We start from the raw sequence: 23,690 nt of genomic DNA, 5'->3' as shown, positions 1-23,690 counted from the left end.
GTGAAAAAGTTAGAAATTTTTGTCAAAACGTCTGCTTAAGATGGATTATAAATGTCTCCCATACAAGTTGGATTAATCATATGTTCTGGATCATCAGAGGAAGACTCAGAAAAATAAGCGGAGCAGGAGAAAACATCTGTGCTGATCTATGTTCATCTCTGCTGGATGATATGTAAGAAAAAATTCAAATTGTAACGTGCCCAAGGTAGTTAATTTGCTTGTGGTCAGTAGAGATGGAAATTTAGCACCATCCAAGAGATATTGTAATTTCTATAAGGCCAATTCATTGCCAGCAGCTCATGATCACCAGTAGCATAATTCAATTGGTAGGAGCAAATCATTTAGAGCAGAAGCCACAGAGTAAACTAGTTCCTCCATATCTGCTGAAAGAAAACCGCTCCAGCCTGCATCAAGGATAGACCTCAAGGAGAATCAGAATCTGGTTGGTGAAGAACTGGGGCAGTAGTAAAACAGATTTTGACATGATTTAAAACTTGAATCTTGGACAGGCCAGCCCCAGGAATTATTAGAAAATCAGATAAGTAATCAATCAGATAATTCTATAAATGAATTCATTTTAAAACTATAAGCTGGACAACCCCTTCAAGTCAGATGGTGAGTACCCCCTTCTTGAGTCATGGGTGTGCAAACTAACTGCATGGGTTCATCCACAACTGTGGCTGGAGGAATGCTGAAGGCTGAAGACAGATGGTGCTAGCGATGCCCTTGTGTCCTCCCGAGAGCTTTCTGAAAATTAAAATCTATTCTGGTTGCCTAGGAGAAAAGATGGTCAATGATTTAAGGACAATATTGACCTGACAATTTATAATGTCACAATCCATCATAAAAGACAATCACCAGTCACTAATTATTTCAAGCTGGTTTCAATAGCAAGGTTAAGAAAGTTGACGGTATATCCACTCACTGGGAAATACCTTATCTCCGGGATAAAGGACTGAAGGAAGATTTTTCAAAAGGTAACTAATGAAGAGGATATAACTAGACAAATAAATTCCCATACAGGTGATGACCAAGCAAGGGCTGAGTGTTAAAGAAAAAGATGGTTATTTGGTTTGACTAAAGTAGAATTGCTAAAGGACAGTGATCAAACTGTATAGTAAACTGGTTGATAAATACTTTTTTTTTATTTTTTACAGGCCTTAAGGTCTCCATCAAATGATAATGGATCTGAAAGATGTAGCAAGAGGACCAAAGTGGAAGGCACTGTTAGAATAGTCCCTATGGCAGCTTGATAGATAATAGGCACAGTGGACTAGATGCAGGGAATCTGGACTACTAGAAATTTCCCAAAGTACTTGTATGATTCTTCTACTGGTAGGAACCTTGTTGAGCTTGTAGTTTGGAAACCTCATAGATGTCTATAGGCAGAGGCATAGACATTGCAGCCCCATAGGAATCATGATCTATGTATACAATTATGATTTTTATAAAAGAAAAAAGATCTACATTGGGTTGGTGCTACCTAAACTGAGGTGTTGAATAGAGATGAGCGAACGTACTCGTCCGAGCTTGATACTCGTTCGAGTATTAGCGTGTTCGAGATGCTCGTTACTCGTGACGAGTACCACGCGATGTTCGAGTTACTTTCACTTTCATCTCTGAGACGTTAGCGCGCTTTTCTGGCCAACAGAAAGACAGGGAAGGCATTACAACTTCCCCCTGCGACGTTCAAGCCCTATACCACCCCTCTGCAGTGAGTGGCTGGCGAGATCAGGTGTCACCCGAGTATAAAAATCGGCCCCTCCCGCGGCTCGCCACAGATGCGTTCTAACATAGAGGAGGGAAAGTGCTGTCTTGGTGGAGCTGCTATAGGGAGAGCGTTAGGAGTATTTTAGGCTTCAAGAACCCCAACGGTCCTTCTTAGGGCCACATCTAACCGTGTGCAGTACTGTGGAGGCTGCTTTTTGCAGTGTTGCATTTTTTTTTTTTTTGGTATATCGGCCGTGCAGAGCATTGCGCCCTGCAGTAATACTCCAGGGCCAGTAGTGGTGGTTAGGCAGGGACAGAAGATATATATTGTGAGGCAGGGACAGAAGACATATTGATTGAATATAGGCAGCGGGCCTTTCCAAAAACATTTGGGGAAAAAAATCTATTTGGGCTGCCTGTGACTGTCCTCAGTGTTCTGGGTCTCTGCTGGGTGTAGTAGTCCTCCTAATTCATACGCAGCCAGCTAAGTGTTACAGCAGGCTTGCGCAAAATTATTTCCTGGCTCTGTGTTGGCTGTTAAATCACCGCTGTATTGCAGTCCACAGTGCAACACTCTGCAGTAATTTGACATACTCCAGGGCCAGTAGCGGTGACGCAGAGAGAGAAGAGATATATTTACTGAATATAGGCAGTGGGCCTTTGCAAAAACATTTGGGGAAAAAAATCTATTTGGGCTGCCTGTGACTGTCCTCAGTGTTCTGGGTCTCTGCTGGGTGTAGTAGTCCTCCTAATTCATACGCAGCCAGCTAAGTGTTACAGCAGGCTTGCGCAAAATTATTTCCTGGCGTTCCGTAAGCGAAGTCAGCCTCCAACCACAGGCCAATAAGCGGCACATTTAATTACAGCGTTCTGTTTCTGCACTACTGGTAATACATCATGCTGAGGGGTAGGCGTAGGCCTAGAGGAAGTGGACGCGGGCGAGGACGCGGAGGCCCAAGTCAGGGTGTGGGCACAGGCCGAGCTCCTGATCCAGGTGTATCGCAGCCGACTGCTGCGGGATTAGGAGAGAGGCACGTTTCTGGCATCCCCACATTCATCGCACAATTAATGGGTCCACGCGGTAGACCTTTATTAGAAAATGAGCCGTGTGAGCAGGTCCTGTCGTGGATGGCAGAAAGTGCATGCAGCAATCTATCATCCACCCAGAGTTCTGCGCCGTCCACTGCTGCAACTCTGAATCCTCTGGCTGCTGCTCCTCCTTCCTCCCAGCCTCCTCACTCCATTACAATGACACATTCTGAGGAGCGGGCAGACTCCCAGGAACTGTTCTCGGGCCCCTGCTCTGATTGGGCAGCAGTGGTTCCTCTCCCACCAGAGGAGTTTATCGTGACTGATGCCCAACCTTTGGAAAGTTCCCGGGGTCCGGGGGATGAGGCTGGGGACTTCCGGCAACTGTCTCAAGACCTTTCAGTGGGTGAGGAGGCCGATGGCGATGAGACACAGTTGTGAGGTAGTAGTAAGGGCAGTAAGTCCGAGGGAGGAGCGCACAGAGGATTCGGAGGAAGAGCAGCAGGACAATGAGGTGACTGACCCCACCTGGTTTGCTACGCCTACTGAGGACAGGTCTTCAGAGGGGGAGGCAAGGGCAGCAGCAGGGCAGGTTGCAAGAGGCAGTGCGGTGTCCAGGGGTAGAGGCAGGGCCAGACCGAATAATCCACCAACTGTTTCCCAAAGCGCCCCCTCGCGCCGTGCCACCCTGCAGAGGCCGAGGTGCTCAAAGGTCTCGCAGTTTTTCACTGAGAGTGCAGACGACCGACAAACAGTGGTGTGCAACCTTTGTCGCGCCAAGATCAGCCGGGGAGCCACCACCACCAGCTTCACCACCACCAGCATGCGCAGACATATGATGGCCAAGCACCCCACAAGGTGGGACGAAGGCCGTTCACCGCCTCCGGTTTGCACCGCTGCCTCTCCCCCTGTGCCCCAACCTGCCACTGAGATCCAACCCCCCTCTCAGGGCACAGGCACTACCGTCTCCTGGCCTGCACCCACACCCTCACCTCCGCTGTCCTCGGCCCCATCCACCAATGTCTGTCAGCGCACCGTCCAGCCGTCGCTAGCGCAAGTGTTGGAGCGCGAGCGCAAGCGCAAGTACGCCGCCACGCACCCGCACGCTCAAGCGTTAAACGTGCACATAGCCAAATTTATCAGCCTGGAGATGCTGCCGTATAGGGTTGTGGAAACGGAGTCTTTCAAAAGTATGATGGCGGCGGCGGCCCCGCGCTACTCAGTTCCCAGTCACCACTACTTTTCCCGATGTGCTGTCCCAGCCCTGCACGACCACGTCTCCCGCAACATTGTACGCGCCCTCACCAACGCGGTTACTGCCAAGGTCCACTTAACAACGGGCACGTGGACAAGCACAGGCGGGCAGGGCCACTATATCTCCCTGACGGCACATTGGGTGAATTTAGTGGAGGCTGGGACAGAGTCAGAGCCTGGGACCACTCACTTCCTACCCACCCCCAGAATTGCGGGCCCCAGCTCGGTGGTGGTATCTGCGGCGGTGTATGCTTCCTCCACTAAAGCACCCTCCTCCTCCTCCTCCTCCTCCAACGCAACCTCTGTCTCGCAATCAAGATGTGTCAGCAGCAGCAGCACGTCGCCAGCAGTCGGTGTCGCGCGGCGTGGCAGCACAGCGCTGGGCAAGCGTCAGCAGGCCGTGCTGAAACTACTCAGCTTAGGAGATAAGAGGCACACGGCCCACGAACTGCTGCAGGGTCTGACAGAGCAGACCGACCGCTGGCTTGTGCCGCTGAGCCTCCAACCGGGCATGGTCGTGACAACGGCCGTAACCTGGTGGCGGCTCTGCAGCTCGGCAGCCTCACGCATGTGCCATGCCTGGCCCACGTCTTTAATTTGGTGGTTCAGCGCTTTCTGAAAAGCTACCCACGCAGTGGGAGTCAGCCTCCTCAATTCTTTACAGAAGAGTGGGCCTGGTTGGCAGACATCTGCCAGGTCCTTGGAAACTTTGAGGAGTCTACCCAGATGCTGAGCGGCGATGCTGCAATCATTAGCGTCACCATTCCTCTGCTATGCCTCTTCAGAAGTTCCCTGCAAAGCATAAAGGCAGACGCTTTGAGCTCGGAAACAGAGCCGGGGGAAGACAGTATGTCGCTGGATAGTCAGAGCACCCTCCTGTCTATATCTCAGTGCGTTGAGGAGGAGGATGAGGAGGAGGGGGAAGAGACAGCTTGGCCCACTGCTGAGGGTACACATGCTGCTTGCCTGTCATCCTTTCAGCGTGTATGGCCCGAGGAGGAGGAGGAGGATCCTGAAAGTGATCTTCCGAGTGAGGACAGCCATGTGTTGCGTACAGGTACCCTGGCACACATGGCTGACTTCATGTTAGGATGCCTTTCTCGTGACCCTCGCGTTACATGCATTCTGGCCACTACGGGTTACTGGGTGTACACACTGCTCGACCCACGGTATAAGGAGAACCTTTCCACTCTCATACCCGAAGAGGAAAGGGGTTCGAGAGTGATGCTATACCACAGGACCCTGGCGGACAAACTGATGGTAAAATTCCCATCCGACAGCGCTAGTGGCCGAAGGCGCAGTTCCGAGGGCCAGGTGGCAGGGGAGGCGCGGAGATCAGGCAGCATGTACAGCACGGGCAGGGGAACACTCTCTAAGGCCCTTGACAGCTTTATGGCTCCCCAGCAAGACTGTGTCACCGCTCCCCAGTCAAGGCTGAGTCGGCGGGAGCACTGTAAAAGGATGGTGAGGGAGTATGTAGCCGATCGCACGACCGTCCTCCGTGATGCCTCTGCCCCCTACAACTACTGGGTTTCGAAGCTGGACACGTGGCCTGAACTCGCGGTGTATGCCCTGGAGGTGCTTGCTTGTCCTGCGGCTAGCGTCTTGTCAGAGAGGGTGTTTAGTGCGGCTGGGGGAATCATCACAGATAAGCGTACCCGCCTGTCAACCGACAGTGCCGACAGGCTTACACTCATCAAGATGAACAAAGCCTGGATTTCCCCAGACTTCTCTTCTCCACCAGCGGACAGCAGCGATACCTAAGCAATACGTAGGCTGCACCCGCGGATGGAAGCATCGTTCTCTATCACCATCAAAAACGGGGACCTTTTCGCTTCATCAATCTGTGTATAATATTCCTCCTGCTCCTCCTCCTGAAACCTCACATAATCACGCCGAACGGGCAATTTTTCTTAGGCCCACAAGGTTCAGTCATATAATTTTTCTAAACAATTTTTATACGTTTCAATGCTCATTAAAGCGTTGAAACTTTCACCTCAACCAATTTTTATTTTAACTGGGCTGCCTCCAGGCCTAGTTACCAATTAAGCCACATTAACCAAAGCGATTAATGGGTTTCACCTGCCCACTTGGTTGGGCATGGCCAATTTTTCTGAGGTACATTAGTACTGTTGGTACACCAATTTTTGGGGGCCCTCGCCTACAGTGTAATCAAATTAATTTTTAGCCCACCTGCATTACAGCTGACGTTACATCAGCTGTGTTGGGCACTGCAATGGGATATATTTATGTACCGCCGGTGGCTTCCTGGCACCCACCCATGCTGTCGGTCCACACGGAGTTGTAACTGCATGTGTCCACTTCTAAAGAACCCCAGTCTGACTGGGGCATGCAGTGTGGGCTGAAGCCCACCTGCACTAAGCACGACATTACCTCAGCTGTGTTGGGCAGTGCAATGGGATATATTTATGTACCGCCGGTGGCTTCCTGGCAGCCACCCATGCTGTCGGTCCACAGGGAGTTGTAACTGCATGTGTCCACTTCTAAAGAACCCCAGTCTGACTGGGGCATGCAGTGTGGGCCGAAGCCCACCTGCATTAAGCACGACATTACCTCAGCTGTGATGGGCAATGCAATGGGATACATTTATGTACCGCCGGTGGGTTCCAGGGAGCCACCCATGCTGTGGGTGCACACGGAATTCCCATTGCGGAGTTGTACCTGCCTGTGACTATTTATAAAAAAACGCGGTCTGACTGGGGCATGCAGACACCTTGACAGAATGAATAGTGTGTGGCACATAGGTTCCCCATTGCTATGCCCACGTGTGCAGCTCCAGATGGAGGTGGCACAGGATTGGATTTCTCATTGCTTCTGTACAGCATTGTGGACTATCGCCCCGCCCCTTTTAAAGAGGGTCGCTGCCTAGCCGTGCCAACCCTCTGCAGTGTGTGCCTGCGGTTCCTCCTCATGGCAGACGCACTTATAAATAGACATGAGTGTGGCGTGGTATGAGGGCAGCTGAAGGCTGCGCAGGGACAATTTGGTGTGCGCTGTGGACACTGGGTCGTGCAGGGGGGGGGGGGTTGGGCAGCATGTAACCCAGGAGAAGTGGCAGCGGAGTGTCATGGAGGCAGTGATTGTGCTTTGTTGGAGGTAGTGTGGTGCTTAGCTAAGGTATGCACTGCTAATGAGGGCTTTTCAGAAGTAAAAATTGTTGGGAGGGGGGGGGGGGGGCACTCTTGCCGCTATTGTGGCTTAATAGTGGGACCTGGGAACTTGAGAAGCATAAAGAAAGGCAAAGGAAGGGAGGGAACCCAGGGGTTGTCATCAAGAGAGCAATCCAGTTGTGGCAAAACAGAGAATGAAACAAAAAACCAGGAGGACAGGCCAGTGATCAAAACTAGGATGTTGAACTGAAAGTAGGTAAAGGTAAAAGCCCTAGGGTGATGTCACATTGTGTCGTTTTCTTGGCAAACTGTTTTTGCAGGGTGGTTTGCCGTTGCCTTTCTTAGACATCTTTACCCCCCTAGCAAGCTGGGTACTCATTTTACTGACCTTGGAAGGCTGAGTCAACCCTGAGCCACCTTCATAACCACCCTGCCAACCAAGGACGTATAAATAAATAATAATTCATGAACCAAACGAAGATATTCGCACCTGATTCAGAATCTTGCGAGAGCGCTGTTTTAAACAAGTCTATGGGAGAGCGAGGGTACTGGACTCTGAAAAGTCAGATTTTCAGCCAGCACGTGGACTTCAGCAGCAGGCACCACAGGAACCAGAAAGTGGGCGAGCATGAAAAATAGAGCACCCAGCAGCTCCCTATCAGCTCTTCTAACAGCACTGTAAGTAAGTTTATGTTGCTTTAGGCAGGTGACAGGTTCTCTTTAAAAGCTGGTGTGCACAGACTACATCAGATCAGGCCTGTTGCCATGGAGACGTTATGCTGCTGTGTGCAGAGATTCAGCAGTCGATGGAATGAGGTGAGAGAACAATATATGTATGCCCACATCGTGATGCATTTCATCATTATTTATTTGGAAAGAACAGACACGTGAGACATAGCACACGTGTAGAACTACAATGTTTAGTCTTAAGAAAAAGGTTATAGTGAATCGCTCAATCAGCTTGGCTATTTAGCACTTTAGCAGCAATTCAACACTTGGCAGCGAGAGGTTTAAGATTATTCACAGGTTCTTTAACCTTCACATGAATCGCTAATAAATGTCATATCTGATCAAAGCAGAACAGGCATTGAATACAAGTGGACTTTCACTGCTACTCACTTCTTACACAAAAATAATTGGCTTTGCTTAGGTTTATAAATCTGGGTCTAATATGATGAAATATATTATGATATATAAAAATGTACACACAATGAATGTTTTCAATAGCTAAACATTTTTTAGATCAGACCGAGTTATTTTAAGCCAAATTAAGGGGGAAAAAAAGCATATACACAATAAGGAAATGGTTGTTTTAAAATGGCATGATTCAGCATAGTTATAAAAATTAAAGGGGATGTCCAAGAATTTAACAAATTAAACTACTTGCAAGAAATATTATAAAATGACCTCACACTAAAATAACTCTAACCCAAAGCACTCGCCCCTGTCTTTGAGATTTTTCTAAAGCCGCACCAATGCTCTGGAATGCACTACCCCAGAAAATCCGGTTAATTCCCGATGCTCAGTTTTAAGCATGGTCTAAAAGCACATGTTTTTAGGAAGGCTTACCATATTAACTAATCTAACTCTTCTCCATTTACCCCACTTATAGACTTCCCCTTGGAAACCTGACCCCCTTCATCCCACTGTATCACTTACACCTCAATACTTCATATCTTTATATACACAGATACAGGCTGGTGACCAGCTTCCGCAGCTTCATGTATACTATGTGTATTTAATAAAAGATGGCTGGACCACTGTACAGAACAAGCACTTGTATTTCTTGAGTCCCTCCTATTTCCTCATAGATTGTAAGCTTTTGCGAACAGGGCCCTCACTCCTATTGCTCAAACTGTCTATTAGTTTAATGTGACTCTCCGTTTTTGGGATTAGATTCTGTCTGGAGACAGGAAGGGGCGAGGGGTATATTTTCTGCAATTCTTTTCTGCCGTCCCTCTAATCTGCTGGTTTTGGGCCTTGTTTTCGGCCATTTAAGATGGCTACAGCAATTTTCTACTGATCTAATGCACACTGTCCACCGCTCTGTGATTGGTCAATCAGAAAGCAGGTACAGCACATTGGTAGTCTAACATTATCAATGCACTGTGGGAATGGAGATTGTGATGGGAGTCTTGGTTGAAAAAAGAACCTGAAACCGGTGGATCGAAGGGACAGCAGAGAAGAACAAGTGCAGGCAATGTACCTCCCTGTCCCTACGATCCAAGGACAGAATTTTGTCCCAAAATCGAATGGTCGCTTAAAAGCTATATGTTATGTCTCATGTTGTCAATGTTCCTTCTGATTTGTAAAGTTCTGCAGAATACCGTATGTTGGGGCTATATAAAGTTTATAATAATTATTAATAAAATCAAATAAAAAAGCAAAGATTACTCACCTGTTAAATTTCCTACACTCTAGGCCCTATGGGACTTTGTTTATTTTCCTGGAGCAATGACTTGCCATACAGCCAGGTGACTGCTACAGTCTACCACTTGTTCTCAGCAATCACATGCTGTATATGCCAAGCTTCACTGCCTAGGTCGGTGACTGGCTGTAGTGGTCATATGTATACAGCATATCACCACTCCAAGATAATAAAGATTGGTGGGTAGTATATATTATACATATATATCTATAGTAACTAGTTACATAATGAATGAAAAACTAAAAGTTTCCCAGTGGCCTTCTAAGGTTGGTTTAACAAACCAGCTTTTGTGGTACTTTTTGATACAGTTTTCTGAGCTAAAGCTAGAAGTGAATCCAGCAAGAAAGAGAAGTACACCAACATGTGAAAAGTCATGGGACAAGAACAAATACCATGTAAGACCCTCTCTGGCATGGCGAACTGCAGTAATTCAACTTCGCATCAATTTCACAAATGGAGGGAAGATGTCTGGAGGAGTGTTAAACCATGTCATCAGAATAGCCACCTACAGCTCAGTGGGTTTTGTAAGTGCAGGTTCTTGGATATGAATGGACTTCTACACCTCATTCCATAAATGCTTATTTGGACTCATGTCGGGAGAACATGCAGGCCACAATTCTGGGCAACGTGGGCCTGATGGAGCATTTTCCTGCTGTGATGTACCAATATTGTGGGGGTATATGAAATCTGTTAAGGGCTGCAGATGGTCACCAAGCAATGAAACTTAGCAGGAACAAGTCAATGATGTGTTTAGGTGGACCAGTGGACCCAACTCATAGCATAAGAGCACACCCCACACAAGTATGGGACTGCCATCAGTCTGCATAATGACTTGATGACAACTGAGCTCCAAAGCTTCAAGGGCTCTGCACCACACACAAACCTGACCATTAGCCCAAAAAAGCAGTAAGTGACTTATTGGACCATGCCACATGTTGCCAGTAGTCTATGGTTCAGTTAGCAACCTTACAAACCCAGATGAGGCACTGTGTCCGCTGTAGTGGCATTAACATAAGCACTGTCGTTGGCCCCTCTGCTCCAGTGTCCCATGATAGCTAAAAAAAAAAATGCTGCACTGACCTGCAGGATATGCATGTTGGATCATCTGAATTGCATGGGATTTCTGCTGGAGAGGTTTGCCTGTTCGTACGGACAAATCTAGCCAGACACTGCTGGTTGCAATCAATAAGCACCCGCGGGCATCCATTAGACTGTCTATTGTGGTTGGTAATGCCATCTGGCACCCACTATCATGCCTTGCTCAAACTCCGACAACTTATATCACCTTGCCATGAGCATTCCGGTTGGTGTTCAACACAAGATAACACCTCACAAATTATATATCTGTGGGCATTCTCAAGCAGTCACCAGAGACAACACCTCCTCATAATCAGTTTACATACTGCTATCCCATGACTTGACACATCAGTGTATAGATCGTTCTCTTATATTTCCCATATCCTTATATCCTTTGAAACCACTTCTGGCTTGGCTAGAAAAAAACGCATTTAAAAACTAAGTGAAAGCACTCTATGCATATATTCATACTAAGTGAAAAAGCAGTGGAATTGGCTGCAGAAAATTCACAGCTTTCCACAATTCAGGCATTGTAGATGAGATTCCAAGAAATCTCATCCACACGGTGTAGAAAACAGTTGCAGTGTAAACTGCCTCACAATGCAGATTTTAAATACACAGCATGTCAATTTTTGCTGTGGATTTCACCGCTTTCATTGAGGTGGTGACATCTGCATCAATATTTGTACCAAAATCTGCATGATAGATAGATAGTTTTTAACATGTATTTTTCACTGAGGAAAATCTACTATGTGTGGATGTAGCCTACAACTAACTGCCTATGTGGTTTTACTCAGGCTTCTACACTTTTAAACCTAAGCTTACTGTCTGGAAAAGCATCATGTCCTTAAGTTCCCTCTACTGGCCCAATTGCTAGCATCAATACATTTGTGCTATATTACTAATGCTTATAATGATTTCAAAATGTCTTATGAAACCATTTAGCTGCAGGCTGAACACGTCCTGAATTGCTAAACTTTCTGAAAACTTCCTCTAACTCATTTGTCAGAACAGCAGTTGAGCGCCGTCTTTATTCCTGTTCTGTTATTTTACATGGCCATTCTCATTATGCAATATGCTCCCCAAGGTCAATCTCTGATCTAGAAGACTATCTTTAAAGATTATGTTAAAAAATACCAGCTAACCTTAAATGACTGCACAGTAAATGTGAAAATGCAATGTGATTATCAAGATATTCGTCAAGCACATAGTACTGCACTTTTCACTTTTATAGTTTACAGAAAAAGACTAGCGCTAAAAGCACATTGTATCGGAGCATGGTTTAGACCAGTGGAGGTGAACCTATGGCACATATGCCAGAGGCGGCACCCAGAGCCCTCCCTGTTGGCATGCGCCGGTGACTGCTCACCATGGCAGTGAATACCGGCTGTAACGTCCGTGTGCACTCGGGATCCTCCACCCCCCTCCCCTGACATCTCCTACTTGGTTCCGCGAGAGCAAGGGTGGAGGCGGCGTACGGCAGCACACACTGATGTCACAGTGTGCAGATGGGATCAGTGACAGCAGGAGCGCTTCGATGAGGAGGAGGAGGGGGTAAGTATATGGGTCACAGGGGGGCACTTTTACTACTGGGGCTGATAAAGGGGATACTATATCGGCCCCAGTAGTAATAGCATTACTACTGGGGCCACTGTGGGCTGTTACTATTGCTACTGGGCCACTGTGTGGTCTCCACTATTACTACTGGGGCTGCTCTGGGGGGGCCACTATTACTACTGGGGCCGCTGTGGGGAGGGGTCACTAATACTACTGGGGCTGCTGTGGGGTGCCAGTATTACTACTGGGGCTGCTGTGGGCGGGGGTCACTATTCCAACTGGGGCCGCTGTGGAGGAGGGGGCACTATTATTACTGGGGCCGCTGTGGGGAGGTCATTATTATTAGTGGAGCCGCTGTGGGGGGGGTCACTATTACTGCTAGTACCGCACTGGGGGGAGGATCACTATTACCACTAGTGCCGCACTGGGGGGGGGATGGTCACTATTACTGCTGGGGCCGCTCTGGGGTGGTCACTATTACCGCTGGGGCCGCTCTGGGGTGGTCACTATTACCGCTGGGGCTGCTCTGGGGTGGTCACTATTACCACTGGGGACGCTCTGGGGTGGTCACTATTACCACTGGGAACGCTCTGGGGTGGTCACTATTACCGCTAGTACCGCACTGGGGGGAGGGTCACTATTACTGCTGGGGCCGCTCTGGGGTGGCCACTATTACCGCTGGGGCTGCTCTGGGGTGGTCACTATTACCACTGGGGCCGCTCTGGGGTGGTCACTATTACTGCTGGGGCCGCTCTGGGGTGGTCACTATAACTGCTGGGGCCGCTCTGGGGTGGTCACTATAACCGCTGGGGCCGCTCTGGGGTGGTCACTATAACCGCTGGGGCCGCTCTGGGGTGGTCACTATTACCGCTAGGGCCGTTTTGGGGGAGGGTCACTATTACCACCAGGGCCGTTCTGAACATAATTTGTTCTTAAGAAACCAAATTTGAAATGTATAAAAGCTTATTTTTACAATAAAAAAACAGATTGTTCAAAGCATTCTCGGTATCATAGACAATCAAAGAACCAAAACAAATTCTGACATCTTAAATTCCAAGTAACCGAGTCAATTTTCTGTGGAATAAACTTGTACTCTATAATTACATGAAAGAAAAATAACCATGTCGTCAACTTCCATGTGAATGCTAAAAACAAATTCTGCATATAGAAAACAAGGTTTCGGGAAATACTGCATATTGCAATACATATTCAACATGTTGGTCTGTATAGTGATTTGTAAATGACAAAACCAATTCAAAGCTCAAGTGAAAACAAATCAATATAAAATCCTGTGACTATGTCCGGGTACTCACTTTCCTCAGGTCTTAGAACAGTCATGTTCGATATACTCAGCTTTGCTGTTTGACACCTGTCGCCATTCAGTGTAATCACTGATGGATTCCTTAACATAACGGATTCCATAACTAAATATAATATCTCAAATAAATAATGCCGAGCCAAGTAAGAAAAGCTACAATGTATCACGCACCCACTAGTTAACACAGACAGTCAAGGTTACTCTGTGAGCTAAATTGTACTGCTTTGAGATAACAACTCCATTCAAAAACCACACTGTACTATCTGAACCGTGATATGATTTCAATGGTACTATAGTTAAAGGTTAAAAAAAGCTACACATTGTGAAATCCTGAATGCCCTTCCTTGCCACATTATCCGGAATTAAAAATGGTCAAATAATAGCATAATCCTACAATGATACCAATATAAAAAGAAAACTGATAGTATACAACAAGCAACAATATTTCCCTCCTTACTTATCTTCTTCTAGGAAATAAACATCTTCTTACCACATGCATAATAAGTAATCACATAATATTGTGCTATAGTAAAAATGCTGGATTTTAAAATTTTCTAGATTATTGGGTTCCAGGTTAATTGGTATGCCAATAGCAACATGTCTGAAGATTTGATCAGCGAAGGTTTCATTGCTGCAACACCCACTGATCGTTGAAATGAAGAGGCAAAGTGCTTAGCTGAGCACTATGCCCCTTCAGCTGTCATTGTTACTCCTTGGCAACTGAAGATGGCTTCAGAGATTTCAATAGATTTTTTAAGGCCATCTTCAGCTGCTGAGAAGTGCTGAAGAGTAACAATGTTAGCCAAAAAGGACATAGTATTTGGGTGGGTGCTTCAGCAATCAGGCAGATCCTGAGCACTTGGCTCTCACTTAATCAAACTTCTGAGATGTTGCTATGATGTGCTAAAAGTTTAACAAAAGTGCAATTGCATAATTTCACTTTAGTTGTTAATTTTTATGGAAGTCAATATTGGAACCCCATCACAAACATTTGTTCATTATGGTCAAGGATTGAAAAAGTTTTAACATAATTGATGCAGCACTTTGGGAGTAGATATGAGGATCTTTATTGTTGCTATTAGCCGGGACTTTGGGAGTAGATATGAGGATCTTTATTGTTGCTATTAGCCGTTTAGTCGTTCACGACCATCAATGACCTTATAGGCTCCTTCCCTCCATGTTTTTCGGTTTTGCACTGCTTCTTTCAGTTGTGTGATATCCATGACAGTATCCGCTCTGACAGTATCAGCCATCGTGTCCTTTGGTGGCCGGGCCTCTCTTGCTACTGATCTGTCCAAGCATTATAGATTTTTCTAGCGACTCTGCTCAAGTCTGAGTCTGGTCATCTTTCCCTCCAGTGATATATTGTGTCCGATTCAGGACTTCTCTCCTTATTACATATACATTATTTACATTTTACTTTGAAATCTCTGGAGTACTATATGTAATCAGGAACATGCACACAGAAAGGAAAACATGGTGTTCTATTAGACCTGGCTTAATACACTTAATAAGTACTGATCTCAGTTGGCAAAATGTACATATGCTGCAAAAGGTACCCAAGTCCGTAATCAAACAGCTCTTTTATTAAGATTAATCACATAGTCACATCAACACGTGATAAATAATGGAGAGAATTTCTGCAGAGAAAACTGTGGGAGAGAGACCGAATGCGTGTGGGAGGAAGAAAAGGTAGAGGCTTTCTTGAGGTCAGTGGCATGCAGTGTGTTGTTCTGTGGGGGAGCTTTTCTCTCTCAAGTTAATTAATCATCAGTATAGGAAAGATGCAGTGCTCGGTTATATGGGCTCCTTGTGACATTTAAGCAGATATGCCCACAATCTGTGTAATGGTATAGTCTTGTCATTTAGCTCACATTGTGATGCATATGATAATGCTCTGCATGCTTTTCATTAAAACAGAAAATAAAATCCTTGATCCTAACTTCACTAGGGGTCTAATATTATTAAAAAGAAACGGTCCAATTTTATAGCCCAGGTATACGTAAATAAGATTGTATTTTGCTTCCAAAATAGAAGTAGAAGGGAACAATTTAGTTCATCAACTAAGGATATGAATTATCTACAAATGCTGCCTGAGGGGTAAAAAGCTGCCTTTGGTCATTCTTATTTTTAGTTAACATTATACCATTTGTACATTTTTGTTCCCATCCTAATTTTACCCTTTTTAAAGGCAGAAGGTGGCCTCTAGAACAGCTCCATATTCATGATATACTGTCAGGCAAGCAGTTTTAATTGTAGGTTGCAGTAGACAATCATAGCTACTCATTCAAACTTGATCAGTATTGTGGGCAAGCGAGTGACATCATCGCTAACTTGTTCGCACTCGATTTATAAAAAATGCTTGACAGGGTCTAAAATGCATGATAAATGTGGTGCAAAGAATGCGAGAATGCAAAAGAAAACTGGCAATTTTTCAATAGTCAACCTGCCCCAATGTATCTAAATTCCCTCTCTAGTGCCACATGAATTTCCCTAAGGACATGTATTATGAGTCTCCTCTATTTACAACTATACTCACACAAGAGTCTGTAAAAACGCTGCGTTTTTTAAGCAGTGCTTTACTGCGTCCAGAGCTGTGCTTTTATGCATTTTTGTGTGCGTTTGCTACGTTTTTACTGCATATTTTTGTGCAGCAACAATGCAGGCAAGCAAGCTTATGTCACAACTTTTCTTTCCCCCCTTAGTGGTAGAGAAACCTGTGTAGAATAACACAGCACTATGCACGCAATTGTGTATTTACTACGTTTTTTATGCACCCCATTCATTTCAATAGGCAATTCAGTGTGTGAAAGACCTGCTGAAACGCTGAAAATAGGAGATGCTGTGTGCGATGTTGCACGCATAAACTACACGGTGCAAAAACGCTAGTGTGAAAGGCCTCATGGAAATGCATGGAGCCTTAGTGCTGTGTTATGTGCGTAACACTCAGTAAAAAGAACAAGTGTGAAAATGGCCTAACAGTTTAAAGGGGTTGTCCCGCGATAGCAAGTGGGGGTATACACTTCTGTATGGCCATATTAATGCACTTTGTAATATACATCGTGCATTAAATATGAGCCATACAGAAGTTATTCACTTACCTGCTCCGTTGCTGGAGTCCCCGTCGCCATGGTGCCGTCTAATCGCCCGATTAGACGCGCGTGCGCAGAAGGGTCTTCTGCCTTCGGCTCGGTCTGGCACGAGCAGCGTTCTGGCTCCGCCCCCTTCTACGCGTCATCGTGTGGCTCCGCCCCGTCACGTGTGCCGATTCCAGCCTCCTGATTGGCTAGAATCGGCACACGTGACGGGGCGGAGCTACGCGATGACGCGTACAAGGGGGCGGAGCCAGAACGCCGCTCGTGCCGGACCGAGCCGAAGGCAGAAGACCCTTCTGCGCAAGCGCGTCTAATCGGACGATTAGACGCTGAAATTAGACGGCACCATGGTGACGGGGACGCCAGCAACGGAGCAGGTAAGTGAATAACTTCTGTATGGCTCATATTTAATGCACGATGTATATTACAAAGTGCATTAATATGGCCATACAGAAGTGTATACCCCCACTTGCTATCGCGGGACAACCCCTTTAACTAGATAAGAGCTATTCTGTGATTGTGAACTAACAAGAACACTGAGAAAGTCCTAGATATAGATTGGCGCATCTGGTTTCTCTAGTCGTGTTCCAAGGCTCTTTAGTGGCATGTATAGGTAGCTACCCTGTAAAGTGGTGTCCGACCCATTAGAGAGACACTTTTCCTCTTTCCGGAGAAGATCTAATTTGGATACTTTTACTCAGGAAGCATTGTCTATAGGCCACTCTCACACAGGCGTTTGTTTAAACGCAGCATTTTAAAGCATTTTAGAACAGTGTTTTAAAAGACATTCAACAGCATTTTTAATGCACTTCAGCATTGCAATGGTGCATTAAAAACATGGTGAGCGCACAAAAATATGACATACAGCGTTCGTTTTAGTGCAGCAAAACGCTCGTCTGAGAAGCCCCATTAAAAACAATGGAGGCTCAGTACAGTGTTTTTAGTGGACGTTTCAAACGCTCGCTAAAACACTGTAAAAAAACACCTGTGTGCGAATGCCCAAAGGCTTCCTACACTAGCTGGACTTCTGCAAGGAGAACCAGTACCTTCCAAGAGCTACAAAAATCTACAACAAGGCACAACATGGAAACTGAGCCTAGGCCCGCAGCGGAATCTGCCCCTGACAGCAGCTGGCGACCCTACATACCTGTTTATTTTCGATTTCTTCTGTACTGCGCATGGTCGCAGCTAGTTGTCGTTGGGCATGCGCAGTACAGATTTTTTTATTCGAATCCGTGACCTTTCTGCAATGTCAATTGTGGAAGGGCCGCGGGTCAGATGGCTTCCATTGATTTCATGGAATCCACCTAAAAACAGAACATGCTGCAATTTTTCCTCTGCTCGCAGAAACCACTATTGCTTTCGAGTCTGCAGGAAGAATCACTTTTCCATAGCATGCTATAGTAGGTATTTGCTGCGGAACCCGGAGGCGAACGCCAGCTCCAGATTCCACAATGCAAATCTGGTCGTGTGCAGCTGGCTTAAAAAGCAATCTCATCGCTGATTCTAGCCTTCATTTATTATTCTACATTTTATTCTTGCTAATATTGTATCAAATGACTACGGCAGCCGCAAATAATGAACTCCTTGACGGAGTCAACATTTTTCCAAGAACACCTGGTTCTACACATGCTCCACCGTCCATTTGTGTAATTTAGCGTCTTCCTTTGGATTTCTACAAACAACATAAACAGATCTCCAGTGTTAATGAGTGAATCAGCTTGCTACAGTTCCTACTTATGATGTCCTTCAAAAGCAGTGCATTTAGCAACTGGCTTTTTATGGTACAAATGAGCCGGCACGTTGCAATAAGCGTGTAATAAAGGAATGAATATTTATTTACATTCGTCCTAGGGAAGGACACATGGCTGCACAATTTAATAGGTTGTAACAGGATATAAAGTTATCCCTCATGCATGGGATAAGGAATACCTTTATGATAGGTTAGGGTCTGTCCAGTGTGACCACCACTGATCTCGGGAACGGGAGTCTCAATGTTAGGTGTTTGAACTGAGTGGGTGACTTGCGTGCCACTTCATTCATTTTAATGACAGTGCTGCAGACTGCAGAATACTCATACTTGGCAATATCCTGCACTGTCACTGACATGAATGGCCATATCTGCATTCATTACTGAACACTCTGGACCCTCGTTCTTGGGATCAGTGGAGGTTCCAGCAGTTGGACCACCACTGATCAACAAGCTATCCATTACCCTGTGCATAGGTGACAACTTGTGATTCTGAGAGGAGCCCTTTAACATTGTATGATAAATTCTGCTAATATAAACAAAATTTAGATCTGCATTGCAGAGTGCAAAAAAACAGTACAGAATGTATCCGTAAAGAAGTGTAAGTGGAAACCCCAAATAAATTTGCCTTGTACAAAATTAAATTCCAAGGAGATAGGGCTCCTGCACACTTGTGTTTTTCTTGCGTGTTTTTTTCAAGCGATATCGCTGCGGGTTTTTTTTACGCGAATGTCAATGGGCCTTTCTAATGTTAAGAACGCATCGCACAAAAATCGCAAGTTTTTGCTTTGCGATTCTTGTGCGATTTGTTTGTAACATTAGAAGACTCCAAACACAACCGGTGGACAGGTGGGGCACCGTTTTTGAAAGAAAGTGGACATTTTTTGTAAAATGCTTGACAAACCCTTTAGTGTAAAATATATAAAGCATATTAAGTATGATAATTATGCTTCTGGATGCTAGTCTTTAAAGAGGTCTTCTCTTCTATTAATGCTATGCCATATTCCTAGGATATGCCACTAAATTTTAATTGGTAGGGGCCCAAACAATCATTCTGCTGATATTGAGAACAAAGAGACTGGGGTGCCTTTGGCATTCTTGCTGCTAGGCACCTGCAGCACTGTTTTTTTTTTTTTATTCAACTGAATGAGGATATGCTGCAGTTAGAGATGAGCGAACGTACTCGGTTCGGGTGTTTTTGGACCCAAGCACCGCTTTTTCCGAGTAACTGACTACTCGGACGAAAAGATTCGGGGGGCGCCGGGGGAGCGGGGGGTTGCAGAGGGGAGTGGGGGGGGGGGGGGGTGGAAAGAGAGAGAGAACTCCCCCCTGTTCCCCACTGCTACCCCCCGCTCCACCACGCCGCCCCCCACCCCCCGAATCTTTTCGTCCGAGTAGTCAGTTACTCGGAAAAAGCGGTGCTCGGGTCCAAAAACACTCGAACCAAGTACTTTCACTCATCTCTAGCTGCAGTACATCTCTAGCTGCAGTACAAACACTTGAGTATGGTGTGCTGTGCTGTCAGCTTGCTCACTTCATATATCTCACGATCCACTGCTTGCTCAAGCGGGTTCACCTGCCCCCGGTCCTGGGCTTTAAACAACAAAAAATTCCATGCAGAAAAAAGTGTAGTCCACGCTTACTTGCAGAGTAAAATTTGTAATCTTCCTTTATTTAGTAATATTTAAAATTGCCAGGTATACACATCTCTAACCAGACGCGTATCGGCTGCACAGAGCCTTCGTCACTCAGAATGATAATACTGGGCTCACATGGGCGGACTCCAATTGCAGTATCTGCGATCAGCGTCCGTGCAGAGAATCTGCAGCCATTCAAAGGCCTACTGTATACTTTCGCTTTTTTGTTCGCACTCGCTAATATAAATTGCGTATTCCATGAGTCGATGAAAAATCACAGATTACTCTATTTCGCTGCGGACTCCATGTGAACGGCCTACATTGAAGTCAATGGAGGCCGACTGACCCTTAGCTCATATGCAATTAACATTGTATACGGGCTGCAAATACCCACGCCATAACGAAATATTAAAAAGTAACAAAAAACTGTTCTGTACATGACCCCAACCCAGTCATCCGCAATACAAGGAAATAAGGTAAGCAGGGTTGCCAGCCGGGCTCACAGTCGGAATCCAGTCCACCTGTGTGAGCTCGGCCTTAATGATCTTGTGGGCAGTAGACAGCTGGAAGTGACATGTAAAGTCCATTTAAATGAGTGCCAATCTCATTGACTTACACACGTCAAAGTGCATTGAACTGCCTGTGTAAAGGGGCTCTAACTTGAACAGATAGAAACTTTCCCAGCACTCATAACATGTCCAGCCTGATTATAGATAGGTCATCTAAAAAGTGAATAGATGTTTTTTAAAAACTCACATTATTTTTTTATTCATCAAAGCTAAAGATACTAAGGAAAACAGCAAAGAAACTCCACCATACCCTACACAAGGATGACCATCTGAAAACCATATTCCGGGTCCCTCCGCTTTTGTGTTACAGGCAACCTCCTAACTTGAAGAGCTTTATAATCAAGAGTGCATTGCTCTGTGACACACAAAAAGGAACTTATCCCTGTAATGTATGGAGCTGCAAGACCTACTCACATGTACTGACCACAGACAGGATACAAATCCCAAACACACAGCAGGACTATAAGATCCCAGGGACATTCACATGTTCCACATCTTATGCTGCGTACCTGATCCTGTGCAGTAAATGTCCTGTTGGGGGGCTTTATGTCGGGGTAAACAGGAAAAAACTTAGTGCAAGGATGAGATCTCATTACCACACAATTAGAGAAAGACAGAATTACCTATGGCCGACACATTTTTCTAGTCACAGACACAGCATAGAACAAATGAAAGTTATTGTACTTAAAGGCAATTTCAGATCTCTATGTCACAACAGAATTTGGAAGTACAAATTTATAACCATCTTTGATGCTCTCAGAAATGGAATAAACCTCGGAGGGTGGCTTTTTGCATCAGTGGAGAATATCAGAGACCTGGAGCAGAGATAACCCCTAGCACCAATTGAGATATTATTAAACTTTCACATTTCTTATCAGTGGGCTAATTGAGTATTTACTGCTCTGCTCATCCTTTTCTGGTATTTTTCTAAGTGCAAATTAATCACACCATGTCTGTGCCCTTTCATAATTATCTGTATATTTATAAATGCCTCCTCAGATTCATTTTACTTCGCCTGAGGAGGGACCCTGAGTAGGTTGCTATAGCTATATCATCATGTATTTTTGTTAGCTATTAAAAGTTATCATATCTACAAGATTACTTGGTTTCTCTTACTGAGAGCAATCACACTTTACTCTACTAGCTAACATGGTACTAAACATTTGTTGTTTTTTCAAAGCTTACACTAAAAAAGCAAGTTACCTTCATAACTATAGCTATATTGAACATTGCTCATTTCAAAAACAAAAAAACTATTATATATTATCGAATGAGTAAAAAAAAGACAAAAACAAAATAAAAAATATATAGCAAACAAATCCACAATATCGCGTGAAGTAATTGAAATAAGGCCAGTTTCACATCTGCATTGAAAAATGCAGCCGGAGGTTCCGTTGCAGATCCGTCTTAAAATACCGGAAGAATAAGAGCTGTATGTAGCTCTTTTTCTTTCATTGAAAAGTTGGGCAGCTGGGCAGAAAGTGGACAGACTCCATTATAGTCAACGGGGTTTGTCTGATGCTCTTTGGTTTCGCCCATAGACTGAACCGTTCGGCCTTTCCTGTGTGAAAGCAAATTCCTCTACATATGTGAAACCACCCTAGGTAACGACTGGCTCAGAGATGGCATGAGATTACCTACCTAACTGAAGAAATCAAATCCCTAGCTAATTCTGGCATTGAAAACATAAGCCCTGAGATATTCAGAAGTCAAATTAAGATTTATTCAGAATCTGACTAATAAACACTAGAAAGAAATACAGAATGTAAGTTACATGCTTTCTAGAACTCGGAAGACATTTCTGAAAATAAAATCCATCGGCATTATAACCACTTGCTAACTGCTGCATCTAAGCCACTACACAAGAAGGGGTGTCTCTCCATCACCCCTTTAGGCTTCTACTGCGTTGAAAAGTGAACTACAGAAAACGACGTAAGCTGAAATATTTTAAGACTTCTTTTTTTATATGGACAAAAAGTTGATAAAAATATGGTTGCAATAAAAATGCCTTTTAGAAACACTTTTAAACAGAATTGGAAAGCTATAACAGAAGTTATGACTATCAAATCCTAGATACTCGAAATCCTATTTCCAAGAATCATCTTATTTTCAGTACATTTTAAAGGACATGAACACCTTTGAATCAATTTTTCATTGCATTATACCTATTTTCTGTAGAAAATTTCTAATTCAAACTCAGTAGAAGAAATATTTTAAGTGTTTGTCTTATGATTTGATAAGAATACTGCTTACATGAACGGTCAGGAGAAACCTGAAGTGGCTGCAGGCTCCCGAGTACACTCCAGGCAAGTGCCACGTCTGCATGATACATAACCGTATATACGTATTGTGGTTGTAATGGGTTTTTAAAACATTAACACAAAGGCATCCATAGACTAAATCATGTACAGGTATGTTTATAATAGCTTAATCAGCACTCTTACCCTAAAACAGATTTTCCTGTTTCATCTGGTTTCCGCACTGTAAATGGGCTTGGATCAATGCCAACATTTTTTGGCATAAAGTCTCTGAAAATTAAAATCAGTTTATTTGAAATAGTAATGTAATGTTTAAATTAAAGCGAAAGGTAATGTAACTTACCTTGCAGAATTTGTCATAGACAAACAAAATGTGTCATCAAAACTGCTCAGTTCGTACGGCCGAAAGAACTCTGTGTATGTACTGATTTCTTCATCGCCTCTATTATACTTCTTTATCGTCATTCTCTTTAGGTTTTCAGCATTGGACGCTGTTAACAAAGTATTTGCAAGGTTAACAACATTATTGTTAGAACAGGAAAGAAGAACAAGCTATTAGGTCTTTTTTGCAAGCTAAACATTCCCAGATCCTTTAAGAGTTCTTCATAGGATATGATTTGCAGACCGCTCACCATTCTGGTAATTCTTCTCTGAATTTGCTCGTTTGTCTCTATATTTTTTTTAAATTGACGTGCCCAGAACTGCACACAATATTCCAGATGAGGTCTAACTAATGAAGAGTAGAGGGGGATAATTACCTCATGTGACCTAGACTCTATGCTTCTCTTAATACATCCCAGAATTTTTTTTGCTGCTGCATCACACTGTTGACGCATGTTCAGTGTGTGATCTATTAGTATACCCAAGTATTTTTCAC

The 23,690-nt window shown here is 44.7% G+C and overlaps 1 protein-coding gene across 5 annotated transcripts in view; it reads right to left on the bottom strand.

The window, feature by feature from the left end:
• The window catches only part of FIG4 (FIG4 phosphoinositide 5-phosphatase), a 260,535-nt gene that overhangs the window by 69,605 nt on the left and 167,240 nt on the right, over positions 1 to 23,690 (bottom strand). For all 5 annotated transcript variants that reach the window (XM_066607721.1, XM_066607713.1, XM_066607706.1 and 2 more), the window contains 2 exons: positions 23,157 to 23,304; positions 23,000 to 23,083 (listed from right to left, as the gene is read on the bottom strand). In XM_066607721.1, the coding sequence (XP_066463818.1) occupies positions 23,000 to 23,083; positions 23,157 to 23,304 (232 nt within the window). The remainder of the gene's footprint in view (positions 1 to 22,999; positions 23,084 to 23,156; positions 23,305 to 23,690) is intronic.

This window comes from Eleutherodactylus coqui, chromosome 1 (assembly GCF_035609145.1).
Source record: "Eleutherodactylus coqui strain aEleCoq1 chromosome 1, aEleCoq1.hap1, whole genome shotgun sequence".
Taxonomy (NCBI): domain Eukaryota; kingdom Metazoa; phylum Chordata; class Amphibia; order Anura; family Eleutherodactylidae; genus Eleutherodactylus; species Eleutherodactylus coqui.
Note: the sequence above shows the minus strand (reverse complement) of the source record. Positions and strands in the feature narration are given on the sequence as shown.